The sequence below is a fragment of the Schistocerca gregaria genome, chromosome 4 (assembly GCF_023897955.1).
Source record: "Schistocerca gregaria isolate iqSchGreg1 chromosome 4, iqSchGreg1.2, whole genome shotgun sequence".
NCBI lineage: Eukaryota > Metazoa > Arthropoda > Insecta > Orthoptera > Acrididae > Schistocerca > Schistocerca gregaria.
The window spans coordinates 658,885,717-658,903,094 of NC_064923.1; the positions used below are offsets into that span (position 1 = coordinate 658,885,717).

The 17,378-nt window shown below is 39.6% G+C and overlaps 1 protein-coding gene across 1 annotated transcript in view; it reads left to right on the forward strand.

The window, feature by feature from the left end:
* Positions 1–17,378, forward strand: part of LOC126268026 (juvenile hormone esterase-like) — a 530,118-nt gene that overhangs the window by 373,217 nt on the left and 139,523 nt on the right. The window contains exon 9 of the mRNA XM_049973445.1: positions 14,665–14,815. Coding sequence (XP_049829402.1) covers positions 14,665–14,815 — 151 coding nt within the window. The remainder of the gene's footprint in view (positions 1–14,664; positions 14,816–17,378) is intronic.

A 17,378-nucleotide genomic window follows, 5' to 3' on the forward strand; every position in this document is an offset into this window, starting at 1 on the left:
CATCATGGCATCCCTCACACTTCATGATGCACTCTGGATGAAACTCTGTGGCTTACTTCTTGGTCATGGCCATAAATAAATCTCGAATCTTCTCCACTTAAATTCAATCCTTTCAGTAGTTCTGGTGAAAGCCCATTACCTTCATTAAATTTCCATTTACTTAATTCCCCTTTTGTTTTATTAAGTTCCTCCCAAAGCCTTAATATTTCCCCTCCTGCTTTTTTTCAGTTAATTCTATTATTTGTTTTACATTCTGATGTTTCTCCTTAAAATGTTCTGAAACATTTTTTCTTACAAGATCACATTGTTGATTTCTTGCAGCACTTTATTTACCCTGTAAGTTGGGTAAAATTGTTTGCAAGTTGGTTATTTTTGTATTTGTCTCATGTTTCTCCTTAAAATATCCCTGGATGCGTTGTTCAAGACTAACATTCTTGATATTTTCTTTTGCACTTAGATCCACAATGAAAGTGTCAAGCTTAGTACTGAGCTCTGTACTGAAACTAACCTTTGCAACATCTAGCATAGTACTGTGTACTGTACTTAAAACAATCTTGCCAACATCTAGCTTGATATCAAACTTTACACTTAAATCAGTTCTTGCAACATCTAATTTGTACTAATCTTTGTACTTAGATCTCCCACAGTTTGTCACCTAAAATTTATGTTCAGTGCCTGGAATCACTCTGGATACTCACTTCTAATTTCTCACACTGCTCAACACCACCACAAAACACATTATTTTTTCTCAAATACAGCTCACCTGTGACTTGTAGCAGTGCTTGGTGTGGTCTGCTACTGGTGTGAAGCTTAATTGATGCAGTGGGAGGTCTGTGACAGAATTTGCCATGGCAGTGGCTGACAGTGATATCTGATGAGCCATCGATGTATCTACAGCCATGCAGCATGTGACGATGTGGAACTCATAAATTGATAACAGCCATTTGCTACTAGACTATCCCACCTTCCAAATTGTAGACTCGTACTTTATTACACTAATTGAGATAATTTTCCTTCATAAATCACATATATTACAACAGCTTTTTACTCTCAGGAAACAATTTCAAGCAATTATCTGTCAGTTTGACAAGTATATTTCAGATATATCCACAATGAATGGAGTTACGGTTAATACCAGACACTACTCTCGAATTTCTTTTGTTCCTTGATTTTTTTATGCTTTGTCATAGTTATCTTCTTCAATGAAAGCTATCACAACTCTATGGTTGGAATCTTCTATACAGAAAAAAAAAAACATTAAGTACAGCAAGTGTTGTCAATTGGGAGCCGCTGCCACTGTTGCCTCACCCAGTAGCAATGCTGTCTCCATTGCCATTTAGTTAATGTACACATACAGAGAAAGCCCACACTCAGCGTGTGTGTCCCACTTTCCAAACTACATTAAATAAATTTTCTTTAGCATTCAATAATCATCATTGATTGATCCTAAATACACTGTGCAAAACATCGTTATAAGTATGTTACACTATAGCTGCTAGCTGAAAGTAAAACAGTATGTACACTTGAAGTAATTACTTTGAATTTTTGACCTATAGTACAAGTTCTTAGTATCTTATTTATTACAGTGTTTTGTCATATGTAGTGCAAACTTCTTGGTACTGCAATCAGCATAGCCTAACTGTCCATGCCATGTTAATAATTCAACTCTTTTTATAGGTATACAAAGTAACTACTTATTTCTTTCAATCATTCTTATGGAATAACATCTCCTTATACAGCTTCCACCATTCATTTTCTTGATACTGTTACTTTGTGATTTTCCATTGTAGTCTTTTAATAAACTGTGTCCTCTTTGAAGATTATCTAAAATACTGCAAAATTCCTTGTAGTTTTTAATACATAAGTAGCAAAGTTGCCTCTTTCCTTTTATATCTTGATCTATTTCTGATTGTAATGAAAGGTGAGATAAGGCATCTGGCATTACATTATCTTGTCCTCTTAAACAAATAATAAAATACAAAACAAATATTTGCACTAATCTATCCTATATATAGAAATGATGCATATACACACATACACACTCATACAAACGCATCTCAAACACTTGTCTGTGTGATGTATATATATATATGTCTGCTTGTGTCTGTGTATGTGCGGAGGGATATGTGTGTGTGTGTGTGTGTGTGCCAGTGTACACCTGTCCTTTTTTTCCCCTAAGGGAAGTCTTTCCGCTCCCGGGATTGGAATGACTCCTTACCCTCTCCCTTAAAACCCACATTCTTTCATCTTTCCCTCTCCTTCCTGAAGAAGCAACCATCGGTTGCGAAAGCTAGTAATTCTGTGTGTGTGTTTGTGTGTTTTGTTCATGTGCCTGTCTGCCGGCGCTTTCCCGCTTGGTATATATAGAAAGAAACTTCCACATGGGAAAAATATATTAAAAACAAAGATTCCAAGACCCACCAAGCGGGAAAGCGCCGGCAGACAGGCACATGAACAAAACACACAAACACACACACAGAACCGCTAGCCCTCGCAACCGATGGTCGCTTCCTCAGGAAGGAGAGGGAAAGACGAAAGGATGTGGGTTTTAAGGGAGAGGGTAAGGAGTCATTCCAATCCCGGGAGCGGAAAGACTTCCCTTAGGGGAAAAAAAGGACAGATGTACACTCGCACACACACACACACACACACACACATATCCATCCGCACATACATGATGTCTGCTTGTGTCTGTGTATGTGCGGATGGATATGTGTGTGTGTGTGTGTGTGTGTGTGTGTGTGTGTGTGGGTGTGTGCGAATGTACATCTGTCCTTTTTTTCCCCTAAGGGAAGTCTTTCCGCTCCCGGGATTGGAATGACTCCTTACCCTCTCCCTTAAAACCCACATCCTTTCGTCTTTCCCTCTCCTTCCTCAGGAAGCGACCATCGGTTGCGAGGGCTAGCGGTTCTGTGTGTGTGTTTGTGTGTTTTGTTCATATATATATATATATATATATATATATATATATATATATATATATATATATATATATATATATATATATATGTGTGTGTGTGTGTGTGTGTCACCTACGCTTGATGAAGGCCTTAACGGTCAAAAGTTTTAACTGTGAGAGTCTTTTTGTTGTGCCTATCTGTGACTCAGCACCTCCACTATATTGTGAGTAGCAACTTTCCTTTTCATAATGCTGTTACATTCCATCCTGGATTTTCCATTGTTTGAATGATGCGTATATGTATTGTTTAAAAATGTAACCTTCATCAAAAATCAGCTGCCAGCATGTTTGTTCATTTATAGACGAAGAAGCTACAGAAAACTTTGCACCTTTGATCTATATGGGAAAAAATCCCAAATTTAATTCAGCAGAAATTCTGTATCCTGACAACAATAGTTGAGCACTGATTCAGAGACTTGCACAGGATTGACTATATGCAATGCTGCATCAGACCGGACTTCAAACTGATACTTGCAACACCAACAACATGCACCATTAAAAAGAACAAAATTTGCCTCTTTTGACAGTGAAAATACTAGGTAGCTAACATGCTCAAAACAGAAACCTGTGATATTTGAGTACCAAGTACTTCAAATCCTGAGTGCATAATCGTATGCAGTGTACATAACACTGATACAAACTGATTTTCATGCTTCAGATGTGATAAAAACCATCAAATTACTGCATGTTCAACAGCAACCCAAGTCCATAAAAATATTGTGGTTCAAAAAATTAGGTACCTTTGGTGAGTCAAAGCTATTGCCATTGGTAAAAATTGCTGCCAAAATGAATATCATCCTTTTTCAGACTGAAATTGTTTATCATTGACAACATTTTGTTGTTATAGGTGTTTATAAATTCTACTTTATATCACCTACTCAGTCAGCAAGTATAACTATACTTGAGAAAGAGGAAAGATTCAGTATGTAATGTATTACAAAACTCAAGTGAGTTTGATTATTTTATTATTAGTTTCATTGTAACTACCATTTTGAAAATAGGTGATAATAATATATTTTTAAGAAATGTAAGTTGTAGTTGAATTTCATAGAACTTGATTTCAAAAATTCTTCTTAGTGGGCCACCCAGTAAGAAATATTTAAAACTTAAATTATCTCCATCTCATGGTACAAACAATTATTGAAAGTATTTTAATTTTGAACAACACATCTTATCATCTTGTAGTGTCTGCTATGAAGTTGGCATCAACTGGTGATGTTATTGTGTTCAGTGGTGAAGCATCGTGTGTATGTGGTCTGCATTAACAAGACAGACACAGCTGTCAAACAGCTTCCACACCAACCGTGAGAGGCACTGTGTTTCATATTTTTATATATAAATGTTTTATATTCTTCTGTATTGTTTCTTATTTGACATGCAAATTTTTGTATGAATTTGTTTTTCCACGTATTTACATTTTTCCAGTCTCTCAGAAATACAGTGTCTATGACCGTTCCTCTTCCTGAGTTATACACATGTTCAGAATGTTTCATATGTGAGTTAAATGCTCTGATTCATATTCAGCTTAGATAGTAAATGCTTATTCAGTCTGTTCAGCAAACACTGTAACCAAAATTAAAAAAATTGTTCTGTGAAACCTCATGACTTAGTTTCACACCAAGCAAAGGTCAGTTAATTCAAATCATGCTAATTTTTACAAGTGGTGACATCATAGTGATTTGGGCTTAAGAAAAATGTTGAGCAACTATTAAAGAATTTAAATATTATGCACGATACAGATGCACCAGCAGTGTCTAGACTAGTGGTCCATTTACCTCTGTTTTGGCCAAACAGCCCAATCTTGTAGTCTGCTCAAGTCAAACCAGTTTAGCTATGCAGGAATTATGGCTGACTCAACAAAATTTGACCTCATCACGAGCCAACTTGATCATTGCTACATTGCAGAGGTACAGTATGTGATCACTGTGCCATTGCATGAAAAATTCTGAATTAATCAACATAGCAGCTGCATTGCACAAAGAATGGATCAGAGAGGTACCAATAAAAGGAGACATCGATGATAAACTGTCACAATATTTGCATCATTCTTGGGATAAAGTCGATACAGCTATGATCCCAGACAATTTGCTACACACCCTGTGATGTAGTCGATTACCTCCACAAGCCAAAGCGATTTTAATGTCTCAGATGGAAACATCATCGGATGTGGTGGCAGAGCTAGCAGATCAGATTCAAGAGGTTGTCACACCCACTCAGGTTAGTGCAGTGACAGTGCAATGCAGAAGTGCCACAGTGGCACCAACAGTGGTGTGCATGGAATCCAACTCACTGACAGTCTGGTGCCTGTTTGTTAGTGATAGCAGAAATATTTAGTAGACGCTGGCTCAGACGTAAGCGTCCTACCAAGAACTTCAGTCTACCATTTTAGAACACTGACTGCATTCTGTTTATCTGCTGCAAACAATTCATCCATATCTACATACAGAACAACAACATAGTAGATAGAGCTAAATTTGGGACAGCACAATCCATTGGCATGGGACTTTACCATTGCCAACATTATGAAGTTGATAATAGGACCCGATCTTCTGGAAAATCTCCATTTCATACCAGATGTTGACAACGTTACTGGACTGACTACAGCGGGTTTTCACCATGACACATCGATGCATAGTGCCTAGCTACTCCAAGTGTTTGATGGGAAGTATATGGTACACTGCACTGTTGGGGCAGTATCCTATCTTTACCAGGCCATCAGGCACACATACACACACAGAACACAACATGTTGCACCATATAGAAACCACAAATGGCTCACTAGTATCTTGCAGACCCAGGAGATTGGTACCTGATTGTTTGGCCATCACTAAAGTAGAATTCAATGCAATGCTTAAGAAAGGCATAATCTGGCCATCAAGTAGAAATATTTAAGCTACACATTGATCTGAAGAAAGTAGGAGCCTATTGCCTGTGCAGTGACTGTCGTGCACTCAACGCAAGAACTGTGCCTATTTGATATCCCGTGCCTTTGTTGTGTGAGTGTAATTATGCATTGCGTGACACAACTGTTTTCAGTGTTTTGGACTGTGCCAAGGCATATACACAGATACCTGTGGCTGAAGAAGACATTCATTCGGACTCTTTGAGAGCAAATTTGTGACGTTTGGGCCACAGAACACTGCACAAACCTGGCAGAAGTTTATTGACTCCAATCTATGAAGACTCCCATTTTGCTTCACATACATGGTGATGTGATTGTGTTTTCTGCCACCAGGGAGCAATATCACCATCATCTACAAGAAATATTTAAGCATTTTGAGCAATTTAGCATGTTACTAATGTGGCCAAGTGTGTGTTTGGACAGCATGATATGATGTTTCTAGGTCACTGCATTTCATTTACAGGCTCCTTACCACTAATTCAGAAGATCAAAGTAATTTTACAGGTACCACAACTGATGATGGTCAAGGAGTTGCGTGGGTTTTTAGGTATGTTAAACTATTACTGCTGACTCTTTCCCCATGCAGCAAAACCACAAGAGCCATTGAATGCAGCACTCTCTGCCTCCAGGTTCGAGTTGGCATTCCAGTGCAGTGGACTGAAACAATGTGCTCCACTTTCAAGATGGCAAGAAATAGCACAGTAAATGCAAAACTGCTGCAAACCCTAAGTTGGATGCATCTTTGGTATTAATGGTAGATGCGAGTCAAATTCCTTTTGACTTGGTCCAATGGTCAGAAGATTCATGGCAACTGCTTGCATATTTCTCCTGCAAATTGTCACCATCTCAGAATAATTGGAGTGTGAACTCCTGGCAGTGTATGTGGCTGTTACATACTTCCATCCACAAATAGAAGCAAGGACATTCACAATATTGTCACAGAAGAAACTGAGTAACACAGTCACTGTGGCATAGTGGTTATGATACTAGACTGTTGCGCAGAGGGTAGTGAGTTCAAAACTCACCTGAACTGTAAAACTTTAATTTCTATATTTCGTTCAAGTACATTCTAGAAGTATCCACAAACGTCAAGAATCATTGTACTGGAATGTTCTGTAGCTTTATATATACACTGTATGTGTTCTGGCTGGAGGCAGTTCGCTCCATGCTCTTGTATGTGCAAGTGCTGAATAAACCTTTGTTAAGTGAAGTTAGTGTTCATCTAATTACACCTTCTTCTACATGACATTGTTCTGGTCGAGATGATGGGCATTGGAGCTTGTGATAGGCCACATTATTGACGACACAGTGGCTCCCATCAGGCCATGACAGAGCCGCCATTTACGTGGCGAGAAACCTAAGTTCGAGACATATTCAGCAGATCGAAATCTATCGGAAACAGAAGAAGAAGAGGATGTTACGATGACAGCCACTGTGTGCCACCACATGAGGCATCCTTCCGGGTTCTCTGGTGAGGTGGCCCAGAGCCAAACAAGTGGCTGAAAGTACATGAGCATATAGCCAAATTTAACAAATGAGATGACACTGTGTGTTTGGCTAACGTATTTTTCTACTTGGATGGCACTGCAAAGCAATGGTATGAGAACAACGAGGAGAAGTTCACAAGTTGGAAAGCATTCCAGGTGGAACTGCGTAAGTATTTCGGCGACACACAATGACAGAAGTGCCAGGCTAAAGATAAATTAAAGTGCAAGGCACAGCATCCAGGAGAAACTACAGCATCCTACATTCAAGACGTCTTGGAGCTATGTAAAATAGTGGAACCTAGAATGAAGGAGGAAGATAAGGTTGCATATCTCATGAAGCGTGTTACTCAGGACATGTATCAAGCCCTACTCCTGAAGGAGGTAGTGAGAGAGGAAGTTCAGAAGGCACTTGGATTGCACGGCAAGCAAAAAACCGAGATGCTTCAAGAGGTCATAAGGGAGGAAGTGGAACAGACATTGAACCCAATCTTTTGTCCTTCATTTTCCTTTAAAACGGTGAAAAAGTCGAGACCCAGGCAAAGTTACATTCCTACAACGCCACATGAGGAACCTATTTGGGCACCAGGAAAGATGAACGTCTGGAGAACCCAGGATAACCAACCAGTATGTTCCCACAGCAGATGACTGAGACATATGGTGCACTATTGTCAAGAAAGGCAGTGGGTATTTGATGATGCTTGCACCAGAGAGCAGACCAATCTTTTTGGACGTCAACTCCAAGACGACGAAGATCAACAAGAAGATGTGGGTGCAGGATGACGTAGGTCACCATCACCACAAGGTAGCCACTGGAGAGGACGCTCCCCAACATGCTGAACAAGGTCTCCATCGCTGTTTTGAAGCTCCAGCCAATCACCTAGCCACCGCAACCTGAAAAACTAAAGGGTGCCACCTTCCTTGGAGTTTAGGCTGCCTAAGAGAAAAATCCTTCACCATCAATCACTACAAAAATGATAGGAAATTATATCGATATCCTCATGGATGGCCCACCAGCCCAAGCTCTTGTGGACTCTCGAGCGTCACATTCAATCATTTCGGAGAAGTAGTGTCACCAGTTGCAGAAAACCATATTCATTGACAACAAAACATCTCTGCTGAAGGTGGCTAATGGAAAATATGTAAAACCTACAGGAAGATGTGTCATTTGTGTGGGTATAAGTGGCCATATACAGCCTGTAGAATTTATCATCTTACAAATGTGTAGTCATGACGTCTTCCTCGGATGGGAGTTTTTGAAAGCTTCTCAGGCAATTATAGATTGTGGTCACTCAAAGATTATGCTAGACAAGATGAGATACTATGGACAGGAAAACGTGCATCCGAGTGTGTGGAGACTATGTGTGCTGGATGAAGTGATCATTCCTGCAGTCAGTGTTAGCAAGGTGAGTCATGCCATGCATCAACCCATGGATCTTGTAGTGGAATGTAAGAGAAGCATACCACATAACTTGGTCATCATAGCCTCTGTTGTCTCATTCAAGAATGGATTTGGTGCACTGTGGATAGTTAATTGTTGCCGAGAACTGCGGATCCTTCCAAGACGCATGTGATAGTAAGTGCTGAGCCGTTAATTCCAGAACAGCTGAGCATCATAGAAACCTCCCATGCCGGGCCTGTGGGCGAAATTAGCTACCACTAAGAGACAAGATCTTCTAACTCAACTATCACTATATCTCACTATTGAACAACAGAAGAAGCTACTTGCCTTTCTTCAAGAGTTTTCTGACTGCTTCAGTCCACAGGTGAAGAGGAAATTGGACAAATTGACAGTAAGCACCAGATTAGCACTGGAGATCATCAACCAATAAGCCAGAAAGCATACAATGTGCCAGCAACAGAATGTTGAATAATTCATGAAGAGGTAGAGAATATGATGAAGAATGACATCATTCAGCCTTCGCAGAGCCCGTAGTTGTCACCAGTGGTTATCGTCAGCAAGAAAGATGATAGTTGGTGCTTTTGTGTTGATTACAGGAAGCTTACTAAGATAACTGAAAGGACATTTACCATCTTCCATTAATTGATGATACACTAGATTGTCTGAAGGGGGCTAAGTTTTTCTCAACCATTGACATGTACTCGGGATACTGACAAATCAAAGTAGATGAGGCTGATCGTGAGAAAACTGCATTCATCATCCCTGAGGGCCTATATGAGTTTAAGGTAATGCTGTTTGGTTAGTGTAATGCAACAGAAACTTTTGAATGGTTGATTAATAATCTGCACATCACCTGAAGTGGACAGTGTGTCTTTGTTATTTAGATGACATTATAGTGTTCTCAGAGACCTTTTATGAACACATGAAAAAACTGAGAGCCATTCTTAAGAGTCTCCAACAAGGCGGACTGAAACTTAACCCAAAAAAGTGTCTCTTTGGAGCAAAAGAGATCAAAATACTTTGACACCTTGTGTCAAACGAAGGTGTTGGCCAGACTCAGAGAAGGTGAGATCTATAATGGAATTTCCTATTCCTAAAAGTAGTAGAGATGTGAGAAGCTTCCTCGGATTATGTTCTTATTACCACTGTTTTATCAAAGACTTTTGTATCAAAGCCAGGGCACACCAAGTGTTGTTAAAAGCCAATACTAAATTTATCTGGGGTGGTGCTCAACAAGATTCTTTTGATGTGCTGCGAAGAGCTCTGATGACTGACCCTGTACTTGGTCTGTATGATGAGAGAGCACCTACAGAACTACACACAGAGGCCAGTGGGTATGGGATTGGTGCTATTCTGGTGCAAATTTTGGATGGAAAAGAGAAGGTTATAGCCAATGCTTCTAGGACTCTTACAAAAGCTAAGAGAAAAGACTCAACTACAGAAAGAGAATGTCTTGCTGTTATCTGGGCCACATGCAAATTTCAATGTGTCTCTATGGAAGGCCATTCACCATTGTTACAGACCAAAATTCACTTTGTTGGTTGACAGGTCTTAAGGATCCAACAGGACGACTCTCAAGGTGGGCACTATCTCTTCAAGAGTGTTACATTACCATAGTGTACAAAAGTGGAAGAAAACACCAAGATGCCAACTGTCTCTCAAGAAACCCTGTGTAAGACCGTCAAGACTTTGATGAAGATAGTGACTGTCTTGCTGCACTCCAGGATCTCTCTGCTAAGCAGAAGGATGCCAAGATATCTCAAATTATGCTTGCCTTAAATCGATCAGAGAATGTGAAAGGACAATTTAAGGTACTTAATGGATTATTTGCAAGAAAAACTTTGATTCATTTGGAAAGAGGTGGCTACCAGTGATTCCTAAACACATGCACTTACATGTTCTACAGAAATTCCATGACACAAGAAAGGCAGTTCCTCAGAAACCACCTGGCCAACTTATACCAATTCCACCAGCCAAAACGCCTTTCCAGCATGTTGGGATTGACCTCCTTGGATGATTTACAATGTATGCTAGTGGCAATAGATGGAATATTGTTTGCACTGATTATCTGACACACTATACCATCACAAAAGCTGTTTAGACAGCAGAAGCATTTTAGGTAGCCAAATTAATCTTGGAAGACATTATATTAAAACTCAATGCCCCAAGGTCATTAATCACGTATCAAGGGAAAGTTTTTCAATCAAATCTTGTGACAGAGATAAACCTTCGATGCAACATTACTCATCACATGATGACTGCCTACCATCTGCAAACTAATGGGCTTACTGAATGCCTTAATAAGACCTTGGCCGACATGCTATCAGTTTTCATCAGTGTTGAGCAGAGCAACTGGGATGAGATGCTACCTTTCGTGACATTTGCCTAGAACAATACCAAACAAGACAACACAGGATTTACGCCATTTTTCCTGGTGCATTAGCGTGAGGCGACTACGACAATGAACACTGTGTTTCCATTACATCCTGATGACATGGACGATGACTACATTGGCCAGGTATTAACCAGAGCTGAGGAAACTCGGCAGTTAGCTCGATTCTGCACACTGCAGACTCAAGAAATCAATCGCTGAAGGTATGACGTGAGCCACAGTCCTGTTGTCTACCAGCACAGTAACCTCATCTGGATGTTCACTCATGCTTGGAAGGTTGGTCTCTCTGAGAAGCTCCTGGGGCACTACTTTGGACCTTATAAGGTTGTAAGACAGTTGTGTGATGTTACTTATGAAGATGAAGATTTCGACCCTGACAAAAGACGACAAAAGATCAGGAATATGGTCAACGTCCTTCAAATGAAGCCCTATAAGGATCCTGCAACCCAGGGTAAATTTGAAGGTCCTGTGACAGGCAAAAGCAGAAAGGTGATGAAGAGCATAGCGGCAAAGGAAGTTCTAAGAAGATCACTTCTGAGAAAACATCAGTCATCGCGAGTCGGAGTGTGCGGGACCAATAACTCGTTCCTCGACTAGGAGGACGTAACACTGAGAGGCTGTTCTCTTAAGGCGGAAGCAATGTCAGAGAAGATGCTGAGTAACACAATCACCATCGTGTAGTGGTTTTGATACTAGACTGTTGCATGGAGGGTTGTGGGATCAAAACTCACCTGAACTGTAAAATTTTATTTTCTATATTCGGTTCGAGTACATTCTAGAAGTATCCACAAACGTCAAGAATCATTGTACTGGAATGTTCTGTAACTATACCGTATGTGTTCTGGCTGGAGGCAGTTTGCTCCACACTCTTGTATGTCCAAGTGCTGAATAAATCTTCGTTAAGTGAAGTTAGTGTTCGACATTCATCTAATCACACCTTATTCTACATGACAATACACACAGATCACAAACCACTGATCTGAACATTCAAGAAGAATGGTGTCAACTTCTTCCCCCCTCCAGTCCAACCATGTGGAGTTTACAATTTAGTATGGACTTAAGGCACAGTTCTGGCATCCCTATTGACTTTTCAGAACTGGAATGTGCACCAGATGACCAAGAGCACCAAATATTTGTTGATGATGCCACATCATCAATTCAGCTCCAACTCATTGAAGTTACAGGGTAAGGTGCCTGACTTTGTTGTGATGTCTTTCAAGGAAGACCTCTCCTTTTTCTCCCACCAGTTTTCTGATGACAAACCTTAAACAGTGTTCACAGTCTAAGTCATCCTGGAGCCTGTCACACCTTATACCTCATGTCACAGTGCTTTGTTTGACCATGTATGGAGGAGTGCTTTGTTTGACCATGTATGGAGGAGTACTGCTGAGAGTGGATGCAGACATGCCTTCAATTCCAGCATTGCAAAGTGTCCCATCATGTGCATGCAACAGTGGGTAACAGTTCTTTCATTTTGCTCATGTATCTGATGAAGTTTTGGGACTGCTTTCCCCATCAAACAGCCAGTGATATCTCCCTACAATGATCAACCATTTTCCATGCTGGCCAGAGGCAACACCATGGACAATATCACTGGAGAAATCTTAGCCTCTGCCTTCACATCAACTTGGCTAGTTAGGTTTGGCCACCCACTCCTCATAACTACTGATTCAGACAGGCAATTTGAAGTGAAGCTGTTCAGCCAGCTATCTAGATTCTACGGGTATGTGCAACACAAAACTACTATCTTGCTAGTAATGGCATTGTTGAGAGATGGCATTGTTCCCTCTTGGCCCTTAAGCATCATGGTACATTCTGGACTTCTGCCCTTTCGATCATTCTCCTAGTCCTAAGAATGGTGTATAAGCAAAGTTACACTCCTCAGCTTTGGAATTAGTCTGTGGTAAACCACTGCATCTTCCTGAGGAAGATCACTGCAGTTACCAACCCAAAATCAGTTGGAATTTCTTCATTAATTTATGGACCACATTGCACATATACGACCCTCCACAGCCTCCACACACAGTACCCCAACAACTTACATGGAAAGCTGGATGCACATGATGCATTGAATGGACAGGATTAAGCCCATGCTGCAACCGCCATACACTATCCCGTATCATGTCCTGTGACAAAGTATGCAGACTTTAGGCACTGTGGTAAGTGACAAACCCATGGCTGTTCCATTAATAGTGTCAAACCAGCATACATGTTCAAAGAAGAGCCACTGCCTGCAGCACAGAGACTGCAGCTTCCTTTAGTACTGGCACCACAAACTCTACTGCATGAACAATGACCTTCCAACAAAAGCTCTTGACTCACTCCTGCCTTCATGTACACTTCCCAGTCCAGTTCCATGATGACACTGCTTCCACCATGGGGGCAGATTTAGCATCTCCTATGATGTTTGCACCAACCAGCAATGTTATCATGTTCAATGGTGCATTGTTGTGTGCATGTGTGGTCTATGTTAGCAAAAGAGTCATATCTGTCAAACAGTTTTGTTGCCAACCATCAGGGGTGCTGTGGTTCACAATATGTATTATATTGTTTTGTTCTGTTTATTCTTTGACATGTGAATTTGTTTATGACTTTGTTTGTTCTATAATTTCCTGTTTTGCCTCTTCCTGAGTTATACTGATATTCAGAATGTTTCACCTGCAAGTTAAATGCTCAGATTTGTATTCAAGTTATAGAGTAACCACATGTCCAGTCTGTTCAGCAGACACTGTTGCCAAAATAAAGCATTTTGTTCAATGAAACCTCCAGAGTTAGTTTGTTCATGCCAAGCAAAGTTCAGTTAGCTTAAATCATGCTAATCTCAACAATCATTATTTAATCTTAAAGAACGTTTCTCATTTTACAAATTTTTTTACATTTTATCCATTCCTCCAAAAAATTGATAATATGCCACATAATGGTGTCTTAAAATAATCTGTTCATCAATTGTATTGCAGTATATTTCATAGACTGAAATAAATAGAGCACTTATGGCATTTTCTATATGTTCAATGACTACATCATTAGATTCTTATCATTTCTTGTGTGTATTTATAGTATCTATTTTCTTTGGATTTATTATCAAGCAATTTGTATGAAACTGATTTGTAATGTAGTTAAACACTGTTGGATGATTCCTTTTAAGAACTTCCTTCTACTTACTCTAATTCTCTTGATTGGCAGCATTACTTATATAAAAAAACAATGTGCTGCATCACACATATTCGATGAAAACATTGTGTATGATTCATATACCCTTCTGTTTATGTTATGTTGGCTAGATAATATTTTATTTTCCTTAGGCAGTTAGCCAAGAAATCTTAAAATCGGCAAGGGGAAAAAAATGTCTTTTTATTTACTTTTTACATTTTACTCCCATCATTGTGACAATATAAATTGGTATGCTTAATGATTTTCTTTGCAATTACTCTTATATTTAAGAGGAAATTCTTCAAATACATCATTTCAAACCATACTTATTCAATATCTTATTTGTACATTTCTTAGTTTTTCTTCTGTTGACAGCTCTATAGTGATCGTGGTTTCTTCCATGGACTGGAGAGAACTGCAGTATACCACAGGCTAGCAGGACATATACATCTGTTCATCTATAGCTTTGAGTATCAAGGTTCACAGAGCTACACATCAATCTTTGCAAAAACCAATATAAGATATGGTAAGATATCTACATTCAGCAGTTAAATAATTTACTACAAAAGCTATCTTTCCTAAATTGATATAACACTTCCTTCTTATGTTACTATACATCCACTGCCCCTTATAAGTCTTAAGTGAGAATTATATTATTTTAGTAATTTCTTTGTTTTTTTAGTCATTGGGTTCTGTAGTTTACTCATGAATTATTACCTTCAGAAATGTTGAATAATTTAATTAATAGAAGAGAAACGGAGAAGGTATGTAGTTTGTTAGCTATAACCTGTTGGCACACCATAACATACTACTTATGTTTCCTCAGTCTAAATTTAATGTAATGAAATTGATGGAAAAACAAATATTTTTAAAAGTTCTGCCACTTCATCAGTTACATAATATAGGCGCTGTTTGTATCCTAATGCTAGTTTCATATTTACATAACATATTGTTATTCAAGAAATACTAGAAATTATCTACACAACAGATTATGCTGACATTTTTCTACCTGTGATACATCCAACAGAAATCTCTAATCATTGTTTTAAAAGTGAGTAGCGATTCCCAGGACTTTACTTTACATCTGACAGAAGTTTACTGAAGACCTTTTTACCAGAATAAAGAACTATTTCTGTACCCATAAAAGAGAAGAAAGTCTGCATGAATATATTTTTTGTGTCTTATATTGTTGTTGTGCAAATCATAGCTCAATGTAGGTGACTATTACTTATCACCATCAACTGCTGGATTCAGGGCTCCTGTAGATTGTAGATTTTTCTGTACATCAAGGTTTTGAGGTACATTAGATTACATTAGATGTGTGATTCACTTCGTCATCTGAGTCATGTTGTTGTCATCTGATTCACATTGTATTTGTGACATTACAACCAGTAGTTTAGTAGTCAGTATATTGTTACCTACCCAAGCAATAGGAGAGCATCCAGCAATAGTGTGCCAGCAGTTTAGGTTAGTACACAGCATTTTGTTTAGTTCAGTGCCCCTTTTTTATGCTCTGAGCTCACATATTTCTTCTTGTTTGTATTTGTCTATTTTTTTTTACACAGTTTGACATGAATAGGGACAGTACTTGTTGTGTACATAAATAACTCCTTATCTCTGAACATGACAAACTGTCTACAAATAGCTGGAAGCTGCATTGACCTTGGTCAGCAGGCTTCAGGCCAAGGCACAAAGTAGCAATGACATCAGATTGCCACTGACAACCTCTTCAACACCTTTTGTACATTGGTTTCCTCCAGCAACCCCATTGTCATAACATATTCTGATTTGCAACTTCTGACTGGTCTGTCTTCACATGAGGATAAATGGTGGGCAGTGGTAGGTTTGTATATCTCTGGGTGGAAGGAGAAAGTGGGAACAGGCCACATCCCTGCCTCTTTACACCTTAAAAACAAGTATGAGGTGCTGCCCAGTTTGAAAACACTTCTGAGACAACACAGGGTGCTTCTCCTGTTCGTCAAGTGGCTGATTTTCCTGCTTAGTTCATAGAAGTCCAGAGGGCAAGAATGCTAGTCATTCGGAGCTCCAATGTTAGGTGGGTTATGGGGTCCCTCAGGATAATAGTGGGCAGGCCAGGAAAGAATGCCAATGTGCACTCTACACCTACATAAGTACTTAGCAAGCCACTTGGTTGTATGTGTCAGACAGTACTTCTGGAATCACTATCTGATCCCCTCCTTCCCTGTTCCACTTGTAAATAGTGCATGGGACAATGATTGTGAGTAAGTTAGGTATTAGCTCTAATTTCTCAGATTTTCTCACCATGATCAATTTGCAAGATGTGTATAGGTGGAAGTAATATGTTGTTTTACTCGCTATGTCTGCTGTGGGGGGGGGGGGGGGGGGGGGATCTCATTTGAGATATGGAGGTAGTTTTGCTGGTGGATATTAAGCAAACTGGGTGCAACTGGCTACAAATTGTGGCTCAAGTTGGCACAACGTAGTTTTAAGGCCATCAACAGTTACTTTCAGCAGGGCTAATTTGGAGAAGGCTGTGGGTTATGCTTGCCATTTGTAACATCCTCCTCAGAGTTGATCACAGTTCTCTGCTTTGGAGCAGAGTGGGTGCAACTGGCTGCAAATCGTGGCTCAAGTTGGCACAAATGATGCACACCACTTAGGTTTAAGGCCATCCATAGTTACTTTCAGCAGGGCTTATTTGGAGAAGGCTGTGGGTTATGCTTGCTATTTGTAACATTCCCCTCAGAGTTGATCACAGTTCTCTGCAGTGGGGCAGAGTGGAAGTTCTAAACCAGAGGCTCAGACAATTCTGGAATAGTATCAGATGTGAATTTTTTGACCTCCTCTCTCAGGTGAAGAATTGTAGAGTCCTTCTTAATGGGTCAGGCGTACACTACATGCTACAGGAATTGTCTACTAGAGTAGCTGGCACATGGAGATTTTTTTGTTTATTTTAGAAGACCCCACCTCCTATCCCACTCTGGATCAGAGGTGAACTGCATGCCAGAACTGAAGAAATATTAACCACATTATTCTCTGAGAATGCTCATTCTTGCAAATGAGGAATAGAAAAGGTTAAAACAGTATTAGTAAACTGCAGGAGCATC